The following is a 17007-nucleotide window of genomic DNA, read 5'->3' as shown; positions in this document are numbered from 1 at the left end:
CGCATATTAAGCAAAAAAAAAAAAAACCGAGCCATGTGGGGGCCTTCCGTGGGCCGGGCGGTCGCCTAAGGCTCAAGCCGGCACTGCCTGAATGGAACTAAGCTAAGTAGTAGATTGTTTAGACTAGTTTCATTAGAAAATAGAATGGTCGAGCTTGAATTGAGCTTGGTAAGCTACATTTAAGTTTGATTATTTATGCTTACACCTGAATTTTAGTACATCATGACGCATATATGGTATTGTAAAATGGTCAAATGAAGAGCACGTCGACAAGTATGCATGAATGCAGAGGCAGTTAGCGCTGGAGGTTGGAGGAATGATGAAAAGTAACTTTGGGATGAGCAGCTAGTGAAATGTTATGGAAGGGGTCTCTCGACGAACACCAGGTGGCTGATTGGCGATGGGCGGAGTATTGATGTGACTGCGGACCCATGGGTGGACACCGTCCCACTGAGGTGTTGGCCGACCATGATCGATGTTGAGGCAGTGGAGGGATTGCGGGTCTCCGATCTTCTTGCCCCAGGAGACTCAGCATGGGATGATGATAGGCTGCGACAGTTGTTCGGAGGACACCTAGCTGAGAGGATCCGGTCCCTTCCAGTGCCAGGTTGTGGGGGGCTGATGTCAGGGTTTGGGGTACCTCTTGCCGGTCCTGTGTCAGACTGGGAGACCTTGCCAGGGTTATCCAGCAGGAGCATGAGTCGGGCCAGGATTACACTTGGATCTGGAGGTCCGGGCTTCACCCGAGGGCAGCACTCTTCCTTTGGAAGGTGGCATGGGATCGCCTTCCGACGAGGGCAGTGCTGAGTAGGCGCGGTTGGGGGATCCCTGCGGAGTGCGGGACATGCAGCGTGGAGGAGTCGGTCGACCACGTGCTCTTCCAGTGTACGTGGGCGAGGTCGGCATGGTTGTGGGCAGGGTTCCCGCAGGGGGTTTGGTGTGGGAGGCTTCAGTTTTTACGGATGATGCAGCAGTGGCTGGCCCGGCCGCAGATATGTCAGGAGGCTATTCGAGCGACCTGCACAGCACATCAGATCTGGCTGGCGAGGAACGCCCGCACCCTTGGTGAGCGCAGGGTGTCACCGAGGTTCGTTGCAGAGCTCGCGCGAGTACAGGCATTGGAGTTCAGCCCCTATTCAGATAGACCTTTGACAGTTCGAGACACCTGGGGTTCCTTTCCTGCTTCGGCAGCTCCTCAGCTGGTGTTCTTCACCTGGGAGCCCCCACCCCCGAGTTTTCTCAAGGTCAACTTCGACGGATCGGTCTTGGATGGAGGTTCGCGAGGTGGTGCGGGTTTTGTGATACGAGACCCGCACTCCAGAGTGGTGGCAGCAGGTGGCTGTCAGTTGTTCGGCACATCAGTTCCCGGGGCAGAGCTACGAGCTGCCTGGGCAGGTATTCGATGTGCGAGGCAGGTACTGCAGGCTGGATCGATTGTCTTGGAGGGCGACTCGGCTACAGTCATCAGCTGGATCCGGGCGGGGCTGAGGGGTGAGGGCTTAGACCACCCCTTGGTTCGGAATATTGGGATGATGTGTGGGGTTGGGGTGGCCATCCAGGCCAAGCATGTATTCAGAGAAGCCAATGGGGCAGCTGACTGGGTGGCTGCCTTCGCGGCTCATCATTCAGGGTACGCCTTTTGGTTTGGGGAGGGAGAGTTGCCACTGGCTCTCCGTGAGCTAGTGTTTTTTGACTTTATTGGGTGTATTCGTACACGTACTGTATGAGAACCCGTTTTCAGCAAAAAAAAAAAAAAAAAAAAAAGGGGGTCTCTCGACACATTTAAAGACTAACTTAAAGTGTAGCATTATGGAGTATGTCTTTGGGTGGAGTTCAAGTACAGTAGGGGTAGAAATAGATAGTTTCCAACATAAATGTCCAACCTATCTCCAATCTAATAGATATGATCAATTGTATTTTTCTTGATGCAATGAAGTATTTTTACATTAAAAGTTACAATCAATCTTAACACCTTTGCATTTTTATCTATCATATGCTGCATTTTTTTGGCCTATATTTCTACTATAAATTTTAAATTTTTGAAATATATTATTGTTTATACAACAATAAGGTTGCTTCTATTACGTACATCCGACGCTTCCGGACCTCATAATAGTGGGAGCTTCGTGCATTTAGCCACCATTTTAATCTAGACCAGCAAATGACTTTTTATCAACATGTTTGATTTTGCTCTCCAAAAAATATATTTTATTACTCTAGTTGTGGTTCAACGAAGCTTAAAAATATTATTAATTAAGCTGAGCCCGGCTTTCTGGTTCATTTCTTTTTTTTTTTAATACAATGGCGATTCACACTGATCCCGCATAAGTACAACCAATAAGATTAAAAAAAAAATTGACGAGAAGAGAAAATAAAATAGACTCGTAATTTTTTCAGAAAATTCCTTCCTAGTATTATGTAGCATAGGAGGTGAACTAGTTAGCAGGATTATTTGCCTCTCGATAAATATAAATAGCTCGGAAAGAGCTACATTCTCTTAAAAATATATGTATATTTTAAAATAATAATTATTTTCTACTTTGAATTCACTCAACTAAAGTAGCCGGATCTTCTTCTAAAGATAAATTTACTCTCACCTTGCGGCCTTGCCCCATCGAAGATTCCTAGAGATGCAAGGGGCCCGACCCGCACGGAGAATACGTGCGTCTCCGGCGAATCGAGTGCCGAATCTTAGCTCTTTTGTTTCTTGGGAAGGCCGGGGCGCCGGTTGCAAGGTGTACTGCCAACCTCCCAACCCCGCCCCCTTTCCTCTCTCTCTCGTTATTTCCTGGCAAGCGGAGGCGGCGCGGGACGCCTTCTACGCGCGCTTGCAGAAGGAGGCGGACAAGAAAAGCCCACCGAGGTCCGCCTCCCCTACCTCTCCCCTCCCGAGCCCACATCGTCAGGCAATGCCGCCCAACCTGGGTGGGTATTCTGCTTTCTTTCTTCCAAGAACTCCGGGTTTCGGATTTCTCCTTTCTTGATTAAAAACTGTTTCTTTTCATTGCTTTTGGATTCCGGGATAGGTCAAGCACTTCCATCGGCAGTATTTTGCCAAGAAGAGGGTGCGGAGGCTTCTCGACAGCGATGAGTCCCGGAGAGAACCCAGCTCCCTCCCTCAGCCGTACAGCTTCAAACCCTAATTTCTTTTCTTTTAGTTGCACGCTTTTCTTCCCTGATTGAAAACTATTTCTTTTCTTTCCTTTCTTTCAGATGCTGTGTTGTTCTGTTGAATCTCGAAAAGTTCTTGATTAAAAACTGTTTCGTTGAGATGATTGATGTCGCCTGGACGGTTTCTTGTTCTAAGTTCTGTGGTTGTAGACCTGTCAAGAAGTTGGTTTATTTCTCTGGTCTTATTGCTCTGTTCTTCATAAACATGTGTATGTATAGTGATGTGAAACTAACAATAAGGGAACAAACGAAAAAAAAACGATTTTGTTGTTTGCTTTTTATGGCTCCTCAAAGATTATTAGATTAATATGTGCTTTGTTACGAGGGAGTGACATCCATCATGGATCTAAGTGCTTTCAAATCTTTTAACGCCATCATGAATGAGACACGGAAAAACAATTATCAAATCGTACATATAGAAGAAACGCAAAAGGTTGTCTTTCTTTATGGCTGCTTCCTAGACAAAATGATTCTAGAAAAGCAGTAACCAGATGAGGATACAAGATTGACGAAAACATCAGGAACTGTGATTGAGAAACATTTCATACGTCTTCTTTCTTCCTCTTTGGAATGATGTTTCGACTTACCAACAAATTCGGCCAGGTCTTATCTCAAAGAAAGGAACTTTACATGTTTCTACACCGCCTTCACGCAGCCAATACCTTTTAGGGCTTTCTTTTATGCAGCCAAGTACTTGAGCTAGGACTGTGCTTCTTGCTCTATTCTAACTACATAAATAATTCATGCTGACATCTCATGCTTGTATTATGCCTGTCCTTTGCTTTTTCCAATAAAGTTTATCAGTTTCTAGAAAAATATCTTCCTGTTGGGGCTACTAGATATGATGTTAGTTAGGTCTGCTAGAAAAAGTAGAGTTAAACAATTTAGGTATCACAGACAATAAGACAAATAGATCAATCAATCTCGTGCCTTGATCACCAATACTTCCCAAATTATTTTTTTTTTACAGTTTTCCTTAGATCTTTCAAACTCAGTAGCTCCCTTTTTTTTTAATACATCATAATTCCTCTCATTGTTTGTCTAAACAAAAGGGAAAGACCTTGATGCTAGTTAACTCCTAAGTATAATGCCATGTAGGACCTTGCTATGTCTTAAAGGTGGCATAATGGCCTATGTCAGTGTATATACATTCAACAAGTATAAAAAGGGCATTGTAGCATCAGGCTCCTACAAGTGTAGGGTCTAGGGAGGGTCAGAATTACGCAGCCTTACCCTCATGTGCAAATTTGTTGTTTTCATATTTCGAAGTGTGACATCTAAATCACAATAGAGCAACATTACCGTTGTGCTAAGGCCAACAGACTAATATTTGACACATATATGTTTAATTAATATAATGTTCATCATAGTTCAAGACTTGTGCTTGGGATGCTCAAGGAAGTTTGGTACACTCTCCAGCACATAAAGACAGGTAATCCAATCAAAGCACAGACCAAAGGCTTGCTTCGACATGTTTGCTCTAGAACAAAAGTTGAGCACATCAAAGCCGCACTATACTATTCTAGGAGAATCTATAATATTGCAGTCAATTGTGCTTTTTATTTCATTTTTCTGGTGGGAAGCATCAATGTTTTGAGTTTGAATGCTCAAATAAATTTGGCTCTTCTATGTAGATCTTAAAATTGAGTCTGCCATCGTTGGTGGGGCTATTTTTCAAGTGTCATGGTATCAGAACTTAGACCATCATGAAAGGACTACCGATGAAGATAATAAAGAAGGATTTAAATACTTACTAGTGGAGAGCTCAACCACTTATGGAGATCTTTATTGCTTAGTTGATTCATGAGAAACATCATTGTATCCTTCTCTTGCTATACCACCAGCAAGAAGTTTCTCAGAAGACCGCAGCATCTTTTTAGGCTTTGCTTCTATCATCTAGTGGGAAGTCCAATATCTTATCAAATTCACAATTGGGAATTTGATTTTGATGGTTTAGTTAGACTACTCATTAGCTGGAATATAATCGTTCCAGATCACGCTTCACCTGTTTCTTGAGCTTCTACCATCTGTCCAGCCAAAGCTTAAATAAAGCCCACCATCGTCTTTAGGTAATCTACCACTAGGATCCTTAGGTAATCTAAGTATCTGACAGTCCACAATCACCCCATTTGTATAGGACATTAAGGGGCTGTTTGGATGCTTGAACAGCCTGTCCATGGATTTATCCATATATGGTTATTTTTTTCAGGAGAAGTTAATCTTGCGGGGAGAGAAATTTTAGCGGAATCAGAAACTTGGATTCATCGAATCTCAAAATAATGGTGACACCATATATCACCTTTTAGATGGAACTTTGGTATCTCGATATTTTGGAAATGCATGAGCAAGTTTCTTCCCCTATCTGAATGAAATTCTTCTAGTAAGTAGCAGCTGCTCCCTGAACTTTCTCTGTGCTTGGGGTTAATCCATGGAAAATTAATCAGGCTCCCAAACATGCCCTATAATTATTGATGGACATGCATGTCTCAAGCTATTTGATCTAAATTCTGTTAATCTGTTAAACCTGATCACCTGAGATTATAAAGAGTAGATTCATTGTGCATTGTCTATGTTCCTTTCAATTTTAAGCTTTGTTTTATTTTTAATTTTTTTTAAAAGATTTTTTAGTTTTCGGACAAACTATGCTACTTTTAACTTTCTTTGCATGTTTTTTGGTTTGTTTGTCTATTGTATCCAACTCTTGCCACCAACCTACCTTAAAATTTTTTGCCTTGGCTCACGGTTCCTAGTTTCTTCACAAAGTTCATGCTTCCATCTGGGATTTCTTCCCTTATCTGCATTTCTTGGTCTATTTTTACTGTTTAAGACCATTATTTTCATCAAAAAATCCTCTTTCATATCTTCACTGTCATTTTGGTAGAACTCAGGGATACTTCATTGTGAAACTATTATTGGTTTCACACCATCACTGCATTGTGCTCCCTTTTCCCTCTATTGCTGAATTATCTTATTCTGGTAGTTTTTTTGTCTTTCTCAGAAAAGATTTTCTCTTTGTATTCCTATGCAGGGCCGGTGCATTGGGCCTGCTATGTTGTTAATGTTTGTCATGCGATCACAAGATGCTATTTTGCCTTTCAGCTGGCAAATTCTACTTGTTTGCAGTTCTTTGGTACCCTTTGCAAATTGTACTTGGTGCCTCTATTGTGACTGCATTTGTGACCCAAATTGTGACTACTTGTGAACCTTTGCATATTTTTGGTTCTTGGATTTCATAGTCTTCTATCTGTTTTTTTTTCTTTGCTCATGCCATCATCTTCTATCTTGACACACCAAGACACGGGTGGATTCCTCAATCTTCATTTGTGGATATTACTATCCTTTTATATTTTCTTTTAACTTTACTTTCTTTCTGCCATATGTGTCTTACTTGAGAAATTCTTTAATCCACCAACTTTTTTTGCTCCTTCCAGCTTCCTTTAATATTCAGTCTATAACTGAGATCTTGACTTGACCTTTACCTCTATCACAGAGTCCCTTATTGCTGCTTGTACATGGTGCATTAGTAGGTTTGCTTTACCAAATATGCTTTAAGATCAAACTAGTAAATTTTGTAACCTTTGTTTCCATTACACTTGCACTCCTATAACTTATTATTAATTACACCCACTTGTTGCATGTCATCTTTCTGCATCATTTGCACGCCTATAGCTTCTGATTAATACATTACACCCACTTCTTGCATGTCATCTTTCTGTATAATGCCCTTATCCAAAGCTACCTCGTGGCCTTGAAATGCTAATATATGATTTATTTATCATCAGCACTTTCTTCAGCAACTATTGGTGGCTTGTCTCCCTTTAAGCATTGTTATCTCTTAGACCTGGATGCCTTTTGCCTTTGGTGTTTTGCATTTTTCAACAGCCCTTCTTCATGTCATCCTATCATTCTTACCCCATACCTCCATTTATGACCAACCGTGAGAGAATCATGCCATGTTCACATTCATATTCATATTCATATTCTTCTTGATGTGGTCCTAGATTCTTGTCACTAACATTTGTGAACCATAAACCTCTATATCGCATAACCCGATCATTCTCTTGAGAAAGAAAAGAGGACAAGTCTCTCTACATGACTATTCATTTTGTCCCTTGTCTTGTGTGCTGTCGATTATGAGTCATTTTAATTTTTACTAGCCATTTATGAATGATCCTCTCTTCATGGGCCCTAACTACATTTTTATAAGCATGCTAGTTGTAGTTGACCTAACTAGGCCCATTTTTACTACTATAGAACATTCATTTTTGTGTTTCAAGGATCTTTTTTCCTGAAGTACATTCATGTGCCTTGTTAATTCGTAGAATATTCTTTATTGCCCCATTATCAATATGCGGTGGCTCCTATTACCACCTTAGTTGCATGAATCATGCATTGGCAATGGTGGCCCTTTCTTTACTGGCTTTCTTGATCATTGCAAGCCCTAAAATTGTTTCTTTCTATGTTCTTCGATGTGCTGGTCCTGAGGTCTTTTATCTTTGTTCCAGTTTGTGATGTTCACCTCTACAATCAATTCATCAGTTTATGGTCTTCGGTACTCTCTTTATTGTTTTTGGAATCAATTTTCATTACTAGTCATGAACCTTTCCCTTCCATTATAGGGTTTATTCAACTTTATTTCTGAATCTCTTCATGACGAAATACTCTGTTACTGTCCTGGTACCAATGTAGTCACTCTGTTGTATGGTTTCCCTAGCTATTAATTTCTTATTTTCTTTGCTTATATCATCTTAACTAAGGTGCAATCTTGATTTATGGACTTTACTTTCCATTTATTTCCTTGACCATGCCTCCATCTGACACTTCTTGATCCATTTCTTTAATGCATCATTGGACCTTCACAAGGATATTATTTTGACTTTTGGGATAACTATCAAATTTTAATTTCCTTTAGCAAGATATTTTTTGATGATTTATCTTCCCCTTCAATCTTGCATTTTGTAACTGGTTGTTAATTTCAGCAGCTATTGTCTTGATTGCTTTGTTATCCATTTAGCTACAAGACTGGCTACTTCTAATTTATGCCTACCAGGGGCAGCTCAATGCATTTGGGGGCCTAAGGCGAATTCACTAAGAGAGGCCTTTTAAAAAAAAATAAAAAAAATAATAAATGCAAAATACTTTAAAATTTTATTTAAAAATAATTCGTCTAGCTTTTTGAGATGCAAAATTACTAATTCGTCTTTATTGTTCTTTCCTATATGAGTTTCTCAGTCCCAATCCGATCCTGATTCCTATTTTCTCACAAGAACAAAATGATTTGGTCATTACGAGACACCCCCATCACACTGTGATTTAAAACCATAGTTGCAACAGCTCCATGAGACATAAATTTGAATAAACAGTATATCGTACTGTAAGGTGTGAAGACAAATCAAATTTGAATTACTTGGACATACCAGCAGATTTAAAAATAGCGCCAGCATAAAATAAGATGCCATTGATTCCACTTAGCTGCTGCAATACAAGTAGACCGATTTCTATCTGTACAATTACAAGACATTATTTCTCATTAGAAGAATGTTTTTGCTGTCAAAGATAGATGAATTAAACTGTAAGTGGAAAGCACACAAAATTACCATAAGAGGAAGCATATATCGTCTTTGTTTAATATCTGAAAACAGAGTTGATTATTTTAGAAGGGAAAAAAGAAAAATGCCAAACAAAAAAAGACTGGGATCTAAGCAATAAGCAACAGAAATAATGGGTGCGGAACGAAAGGAGAGAATGAAAACTGTGAAAACAGAGGTTTGGTTTCTGGGCAAAAATAAGTAGAAATGTACAGAATATGAACTAAAAAAAAAGGAGTAAATCCACAAAAACTAAACAAACAAGAGTAGACTCACAATAGAGCCAAAAAAAGGGGTAAGATCTTTAAAAAAAACAAACTTAAAGATTCTTTATGCATATATATATATATATATATATATATATATATATATGAAAAAAAGAAAAAAAAGACGTTCTCTGTTTGGGCATCAGAGGAGAGGGCCAAGATACATATAGTAGGGAACTTGTTGCTAGTGTAGGCCTCAGAGGAGGAGCACGGTGGATTTTAGAGCGGTCCAAGCGGAGCCGAGGAGGCCTGAGCTCGGAGGTTGGAGGACGGGAGGAGCCGAGGATGGCGACGTCGGCGAGGAGAGCTGGAGAGAAGATCCGGACTCAGGAGGCGGAGCCGGAGCAGGAGCGGTCCAAGAGCTAGAGAGGAGATCCGGCCGACGGTCCAAGAGCTGGAGAGGAGATCCGGCCGGCGGTCCAAGAGCTGGAGATCAGGAGATTCGGCCGGCGACTCGCCGGCTTCTTGCCTTCTTGGAGCCAGAGGAGGACTTTTGCGCTCTGAAACCCAAGCTGCCGAGCTGAAGAACTGAAGAAGCCGAGCTGCCGAGTCTGCCGAGAATCGGAGAAAGTTCAGCTATAAAAAAGAAACTAAGAAAGCACCGGCAGGCCGCAGACGGCAGAGACGGGGGGAGAGAAGAGGGGAGCTGGGGAGGAAATACCCGTTGCTTGTCGTAGCCGTTGCCCGTTGCTTGTAGCCTAGGTGCCTAGCCTGTCTGTCGTCGGGAAGACGCCGAAGGGCCGAAGGAAGGGGATGCACTGTAGTCTGTAGCGGCGTACGGGCATAGCCTGGTAGCCGTCGCCCGTCGCCCACTGGCCAGTGGCCACTGCCCTCTCTGCCCAGCTCCCAGGCTATCAGGCCATCAGCTAGCCTTTCACATCTTCATTAATTAAGCAAAAAAAAAAAAAACTGAGCTGCGGGTGGGGGCCTTCCCTGGGCCGGGGGCCTTAGGCGACCGCCTCAGTCGCCTAAGGCTCGAGCCGGCCCTGATGCCTACCAACCTCTTGTGGGGTGATCGTCTTTAGTCTTTTAATTTATACTCAAGATTTGTACCGTAAGACTCATTTTCCCAGTTACCATGTTTGCTCTATTGTGGGGACAATGTTTTAAGATTTCTGGAAGTGTCGGCACTTTTTAGACGCACACAACACTTTTTAGACGCACACAACAGGGCACAATCGGACACTCATCCTGCTGATATCAGCTGCTGAGACTTGGATTTTTTTTTTTTTTTTGGCCATGTCATATAGGAGACTCTTTGTTTCTAGGGCTGGATGCTTTAAGGAAATGCCATTATGTTTAATAGAGACCTATCTTGACCGAAATTTTTCTTTTTTGGGATAAGCATCAAACAGTGGTGTGTGCTTGTCTAGGGTCCACAGCTCTAGGTACCACTGCATATTAGGTGTCTATTGTAGTTCTTTTCCTTTTATAACAGGCTTCCTTGGTATTCATTCACCTTCTTTGCCGTTTTTAGCAGTATTGGTGGCTTGTTTGCTATTACTGCTTCCTGCCATGAGATCCTTGGGATCTGCTTGTGGTGTTGTGTCATTTGTCTATGCCAGCCTACAGAGTTGTTGCATTTAATTTTGCTAGCTTGCTTGTTTTATGATAAGTCAAATTCATCAACAAAATGTTGCCACCAACATATTTTGCTAGGCTTCACCTATTGCTGCATATTGTTATGGTCACCGTTCATGAGCATCCGTTAACCATTATCATCGCAGTAATAGTGACTGGACCTCTTTTGTGGCAACATATATTCCTGATTTCTTGCCACTTGGATGGTCATCAATTGTTACTCTTATAATGTGTCTGCATGTGTAGCTGCCAACTTGCAGCATGTCATATACAGGGATTCTGGTTTGTGCAAAATTTTGACGGTTGATTTCAGACGTGTTGGATCTACATGTCTTTTCTTTCATGGTTTTGCTGGAGAAAAATGCTAGCTTTGGGCATGTAGAAGCCAGATAAAATAAGCAACTTAGCGGACCATAGCACCCCCATTGTACCTTTCCTTTATAAATTTGAAGAAATAGGTCATGCTGGTTTAGTGCATGCGCTTGTTTATCATTTGATCAAGCGCTTCCAAATATTTCATTTCAATTTGGTTATACTGCTCCAAAAAGATGTAGTCAGGAATTTTAAAGCTCAGGATTATAATAGAAAATAGTAAAAGAAAACATTGTACATAGTTATGAAATATATGTTCATATTTGTTCATGCACAAACAGATATATGGAAACTTGGAATGTAAGATGCATGTACCATGCCTATTATATACTATAAATTGCTAAAAATCTGTGTTTTCAAGTGGCAATAGGAATAGATGCACATAAAATCCAATTTTGACAAAAATACGAAACAAATAGAGAGGAGAAGGGATATCATAGCACTTTTTTTTGGTTGTTGTTGTTGCTCACCACCACCACCACCTCCTCATAAAGCAAACTTTTGGACCGGACATGAATTCCACCACCGCCGCCACCACCTCATAAAACAAACTTTGGAACTGGACATGAATTCTAACCCCCTTCCCTCGAAAGAGGGAAGCAAGTGAAGCACACCATAAATCAGAAATCCATATATTTGTTCTGTGTGCCTCTTCACATTTGCATTTCACTCGAGGATGCCCGGGTTTTAGATGGCATGCAGGGCCTTCATGATCGTGAGTTGCTGTTGAAGGGGATGTTCTGTGCATTTCTTTCTAACTGCCCTCCAGTTTGGTATTAGAAGGTTATAAATAACTATTCTACTTCATCTATGAACTGTCTTAAACATTAATATATAATTGCAATACAGAGATCCATGTGCTTATGAATGAAAAAAAAAAGCTACAGTTTTTAGTTCGGTCCTGAACTCCAACAGGTGCTTTAGACAAAAATGGACCTTCTAATTCGAATATAATTAACAACAATCTTTTATATTTTTTTCACATATTGTAGTGCAGTATGTTGGTGGTCTTATTGTAGTTCATGTGCCTACAGTCTGCTGCAGCAAGCAATGGGGGGGGTGCAAGAATGTGATAGGATCATCAAGCAATGATCTGAAGGTGTCCTTTCTCCTGCAGGCTCTTTACTGTTTCGTAGAGGCTGCGAGTCACCGGCGTGAAGTGGAGGCCGAGATCCTTGAGCCGCTGGTTCGAGAACTCATATGGCTGCTTCCGAGGATTTACCTCATCGGAGCACCTGCAATGCCATGATTTTGATCCGTGAGTACCAAGAAATGAGCAGCAGTATCTTCTTCTTCTAATGCCAACATTGGAGCAGTGGAAGAGGGCAAGACGGTAAGCATAACAATTGATCTGAGTTTGACAAAATGATTGCTAGAAGGCTTAAAAAGTTCAGAAAATGATCGAGTAATCGAGAAATCTCACTCAAACAAATTAAGAAATATATGTTATAGTGCCACCTAAGAGCTATTTACAACTGTTTGTATGATGAGTAGATGTAACTGAGTGATTTTTTTTGCTTCTTAAAAATAATGAATGATGTTGATTATTATTTTTTTTTAAAAAAAGATCTAATCGTGTTTATCGAATCAGACAAATTTGTGGTTACTTTATTTTAATATAAATATATAAGAAATATATAATACATTATTTGTATAGTAATTTTGATATAATATGTCGACATAATTGTATTAGTAAATTAATATTATTCTAATATGGATGTATCAAGACAACATCAATACTAACATTATTTTAGTGTAGTATATCATATTATTATAACATTACTGCAACATAATATTATACTAAATATCAATATATGAAAATAGTAGCCATACTAATTAGTATTTTAATAATGTAATAATAAATTAATATAGCATTACTATTATATTCAAGAAAGAAAAAACTGAGGGCAGTTTGGTCATTAATTGTCGGGATTGCACCTAGAGGTGGATGAAACGAATATTTGAGGATTATGTCAGGGATAGGCGGGGCCCGAAGAGGCTTGAAGACAAGTTTCCATCTTTCGATATATCTCAGCATGCGACATGCGTGCGTCTCAATTCAAATAGGATATAACTCGGGAGCCATCCACTTCCGACAACTTACGCGTGCCGCCTACAGCACCAGATCCGAGTCCGACCAGACATTCAAACAGACGCATACACGTGGCATTACCAGTACCTAACCAAATAGCCCTTACCTAACCATAGAGCTTCCACGAATCGGACTTGGTGGGTAGGATTTTCATAAAAGTTTTCTTTTAGAAAACTCCATTATTTAGAATTTTCTTTGGGTCCTTCTTTATATTTATTTAAAAATATAAATACACGTGCAGGCTGGTGGGTTTTGTTTTGTTTTTTTTTCTTTGTCCAATCCGTCGATAGGTGCTTCTCTTGTCAAATTGAGGTATGCAGCGTTTCCTTGCAGTTTTATGATCCCGGATCGCGACTTCCCTCTCAGAACATGTCATCGTCTCGGCGAGGTTCGATGGCTACGATGCGAAACTTGTTTCACCTATTATATGAAGCAAGGAGGTTTTCGAAAACTAAAGGGGAGAAACACTGGCCCTCTCTTCTCTTACGAATGGAAATAAAAAATAGTAGTAGTTACCCGTCGCCATCTCTCCGTCACGTCACCCTAGAAGTCTCTTTCCTAACCATATAAATATTGAAACAAGAGTAGGGTCAGATTAACAGGTATAAATCTATTACTTTACCCCATGCATTAAACCGCAGTATCTTAAGGCGGTAAACAACGAAACAAACCGATCCTCCGTGGAAAAATAAATGAAGGAATGTTTTGGTTTTCCTTTATTTAGTAATTTATTTTGCTATATTTTATAGTTATTTAAAATTCTACTCATTGAGAAATTATTGGATCATTAGCATTTAGGCATATCAATCATGGTAGCTGGCTTTAATACTTTTTTGATGAGTGTGTGTGTGTGTGTGTGTGTGTGTGTGTATATATATATATATATATATATATATATATATATATATATATATATATATATATATATATATAAAGGCCTAGGCGTAACTATACTCATATGGATATCAAGGTCTATAGTGAATAATAAAAATTCTGCATCGATAGTCTAGATCATTGAGTATGATTTATTATCTCTAAACTACTTATATATAAAAAATTATATAATTTACATACTCTTAATTTATACATCAAGTAAAAAAATTAAATAATATAAATATATATTTATTTATTATTTGATGTATAGGTTAGGGAACTTCAAAGATATATTTTTTTGCATAAACAAAGACAATAATTCACAACTAATAGCTCGAATTATCAATATAAAACTTCTAATATGTAATATAAATTGAGTGACTCCGAACGTAGATCGACTCAAGTGTAGCTAAATCCATCTCTCGTTATATCTATATAGGGGTGCCAATGGGTCATGAGTGATCCAACCCAACTTGGTTTCTTGTTACGGTCCTAATTTTAGATCCAAACCTGACCCGATAAAAGATCGGGTTGGGTCGGGTCTATGTATAATCTGAACCCAATCCAAAAATTCGGATCCGGTTCGAGTCAACCCATCTATGGCTTCAGAACTTGTGTTTGTATCTCTACGGCTGCAGCCTGCAGGGCCAAATAATTTTACAGATTTGGATTGGATCGGATTGAATGATTGAAAATCTAAAATTATCCAAATTTCAAATGGGCCTGGTCGAGTCGGTTCGGGTCTGAACCAGTAAATTCAGATCCGATTCAAAAAAATATAATGGGTTTAATTTTAAGACCCAGCCCAGCCCAACGGATCCTCTAAAATGAGTCAATTTGGGTTCAAGCGAGTCGGATTGGACTACGGGTTAACCCGACCCACTAGCGGCCTTATATGGCTGGACCGTGCCGTCACTTGATGTGCGGCCCTGATGAAACGCGAAGGAACCCCACGGGGGGCACGTTCTTCCGCCGGAACTGTTTACACGCAAGCAGAACAGACACACGTTATGAGTCGCGAATGGGTGACGCCACACGCGTTATGAGCCGCGTATGCGTGACGTCAACCACAGAGGGGTTGGGGGGCGGGGCCCGGAGAGGAAGAGAGAGTGGGGGGGGCAAAAGAAAGAAAGAGTTTTTTACCAAAAAAAAAAAAGAAAGAAAGAGCAGAGCTGAATTATTACCTGGTGGGGACGGGGTATTCGGGGAAGAGCTCGGCGAGGATGCGGACGAGGTCCTCCCGGTGGAGGACGGTCTCGGCGCAGAGGTAGCGGCCGGCGGCCCCGGGGGCCTCGTACACGAGGAGGTGCGCCAGCGCCACGTCCCGCACGTCCACGTACGCCTGCACCGCGTTGGCGTACTTGTGCGCCGAGCCGTCAAGGTACTTCACCACGTGCTTCACGCTGGCGTTCACCGTCCCCTGCAGCAGCGGCCCCATCACCAGCACCGGGTTCACCACCACCACCTCCACCCCCCTCTCCTTCGCCATCTCCCATGCCGCCTTCTCCGCCACCGCCTTCCCGTAGCAATACCAATTCTGCGACAGCCATTTCGTATCCGTGTGCAATTCGATCGGTCGGCATCATCGCGGTTAGTTTATACGAAATCGATCCAATTTGCGAGCTAATTAATTAACCAACCTTGGTGCTCTTGCAGTACTCCAGGTCGCTCCAGCATGACTCGTCGACCACCACATCAGGCCCGCGCTTGGGGTCCATGGTCACGGCACCGATCGAGGAGGTGAACACCACGCGGCAGACGGTGCCGGCGTCGGCGGCTGCATTGATCACGTACCTGGTCCCCCTCACCGCCGGCTCCACCATTTCCTCCTGGAGTTAGAATATTACGTCGTGTTCGTTTTAGTCATCCAATCAAATCCAGCAGGCAAGGCTAAATTCTGCTGATTCTAGAAACCAGTTAACTATGAGAAGAGTCGGTGGTGGAAACGTTTACCGGATCATCGGTCACCGGAGAAGCGGTGTGGAAGACGCCCTGGCACCCGTCGATGGCCGCCCGCAGGGCATCATGATCAAGGAGATCAGCCTTGCAGAGGATCAGCCTCTCCTTCGCCCCTTCCAGAGCTTTTAAGTGCGCATTCTTTGGATCATCTAAAACATATAAGCGGGATTGCTAAAAACTAACACGAAGACTATCGACGATTAGAATATACTGAGTCGTTTCTATATATATATACACACACACACACACACACACCTGGGTTCCGGACGGTTCCTTTGACGGTGTAGCCCTTCTCCAGGAGCAGCTTCACCAGCCAGGAGGCGATGAAGCCACCGGCGCCGGTTACGCAGACGGTCTGGCCGTGGCCGGAGGCGGTGGAAGCATCGACGGTCATTTTGCACGGCGTTCAAGGGGAGTGCGAGACGCGAGGAGGAGGAGTTGGTGGGGTTGGTGAGCGCTGGCGGATGAGAGGGCCGATCAATTTGTAATCTGAGGTGGAACAGCCGCGGTTAAGGGGAGTAGGTGGTCACCGGTGACTGGTGAGGTCACTTCTGACCAACTGACGAGCAATTAATTAGTCTATATACGATCCTGCCGTGGATTCCTGGCAAACCGAGAGAATTAGAACGTGGACAAATCGATCGCCTTGGTTGGTGGAATATGTATTAGTTAAGCCTTCACGCTGCAAGTTGGAAGAAGCGTAGCCAAAGCTAGAACATGCTTGCCATAATTGTAAGAAAATATAATATATATAAATAAATTTATTTTATTTTATTAACTTAAGTTTTTAGGATAAGTGATGATCTCAATAATAACAAGAGAAAAAAATGATGAAGGATCGTCGAGGGGCGCCTAGTGGTTACACTTCCTCTTTATTCCTTCTGAATAGGAATGAATGATTTCTTGTTTCTGGGTTATATGCGAAGTGAATATCTAATACCTAAATATATGTAATTTACCTAAGAGTCATCTTTTTACTCATGCAATATGTTGCAAATTTAACTTCATAGATACCGATTTTTATAATAAGCACAACTAATCAAGAATGAAGTGAGTAGGAAAGACATAGCTATAAAGACATGCGGATGGCATTGTCTTTAAAGAT

The 17007-nt window shown here is 41.5% G+C and overlaps 1 protein-coding gene and 2 long non-coding RNA genes across 4 annotated transcripts; 1 reads left to right on the top strand and 2 right to left on the bottom strand.

Moving 5' to 3' along the window:
- The first annotated feature begins 2656 nt into the window (after positions 1-2656).
- On the top strand, positions 2657-12567 carry LOC103710429. Of its 2 annotated transcripts, none has more exons than XR_003386323.2 (3): positions 2657-2925; positions 3027-3124; positions 12013-12567. It is a non-coding gene; the product is annotated as an uncharacterized LOC103710429 (long non-coding RNA). The 2 variants fall into 2 exon arrangements; XR_005512423.1 differs by having other exon boundaries at positions 2664-2925; positions 12096-12567.
- On the bottom strand, positions 8555-9098 carry LOC120111286. Its single transcript, XR_005512422.1, has 2 exons — positions 8769-9098; positions 8555-8673 (listed from the first exon to the last, which is right to left on the bottom strand). It is a non-coding gene; the product is annotated as an uncharacterized LOC120111286 (long non-coding RNA).
- Positions 11766-16515, bottom strand: LOC103710428 (cinnamoyl-CoA reductase 1-like). The gene is made up of 5 exons (XM_008796127.4): positions 16158-16515; positions 15897-16051; positions 15584-15772; positions 15128-15480; positions 11766-12213 (listed from the first exon to the last, which is right to left on the bottom strand). Exons 1-5 carry the CDS (start codon positions 16294-16296, stop codon positions 12060-12062), a joined length of 990 nt encoding a protein of 329 aa, XP_008794349.1. The 5' UTR covers positions 16297-16515; the 3' UTR covers positions 11766-12059.
- Positions 16516-17007: the final 492 nt, after the last annotated feature.

Source organism: Phoenix dactylifera, chromosome 7 (assembly GCF_009389715.1).
Source record: "Phoenix dactylifera cultivar Barhee BC4 chromosome 7, palm_55x_up_171113_PBpolish2nd_filt_p, whole genome shotgun sequence".
NCBI lineage: Eukaryota > Viridiplantae > Streptophyta > Magnoliopsida > Arecales > Arecaceae > Phoenix > Phoenix dactylifera.
The sequence above is the reverse complement of the archived record's forward strand: the minus strand, read 5'-3'. Positions and strand labels throughout refer to the sequence as shown.

Bases quoted from the DNA above. Each gene is read 5' to 3' on its own strand.
- LOC103710428 (XM_008796127.4), bottom strand. From the start codon at position 16,296: ATGACCGTCGATGCTTCCACCGCCTCCGGCCACGGCCAGACCGTCTGC. The intron at 15,481-15,583 runs GTTGGTTAATTA...TGGCTGTCGCAG, and splicing joins AGTACTGCAAGAGCACCAAG to AATTGGTATTGCTACGGGAA. The intron at 12,214-15,127 runs GTAATAATTCAG...ATGGCATTGCAG, and splicing joins GAATACCCCGTCCCCACCAG to GTGCTCCGATGAGGTAAATC.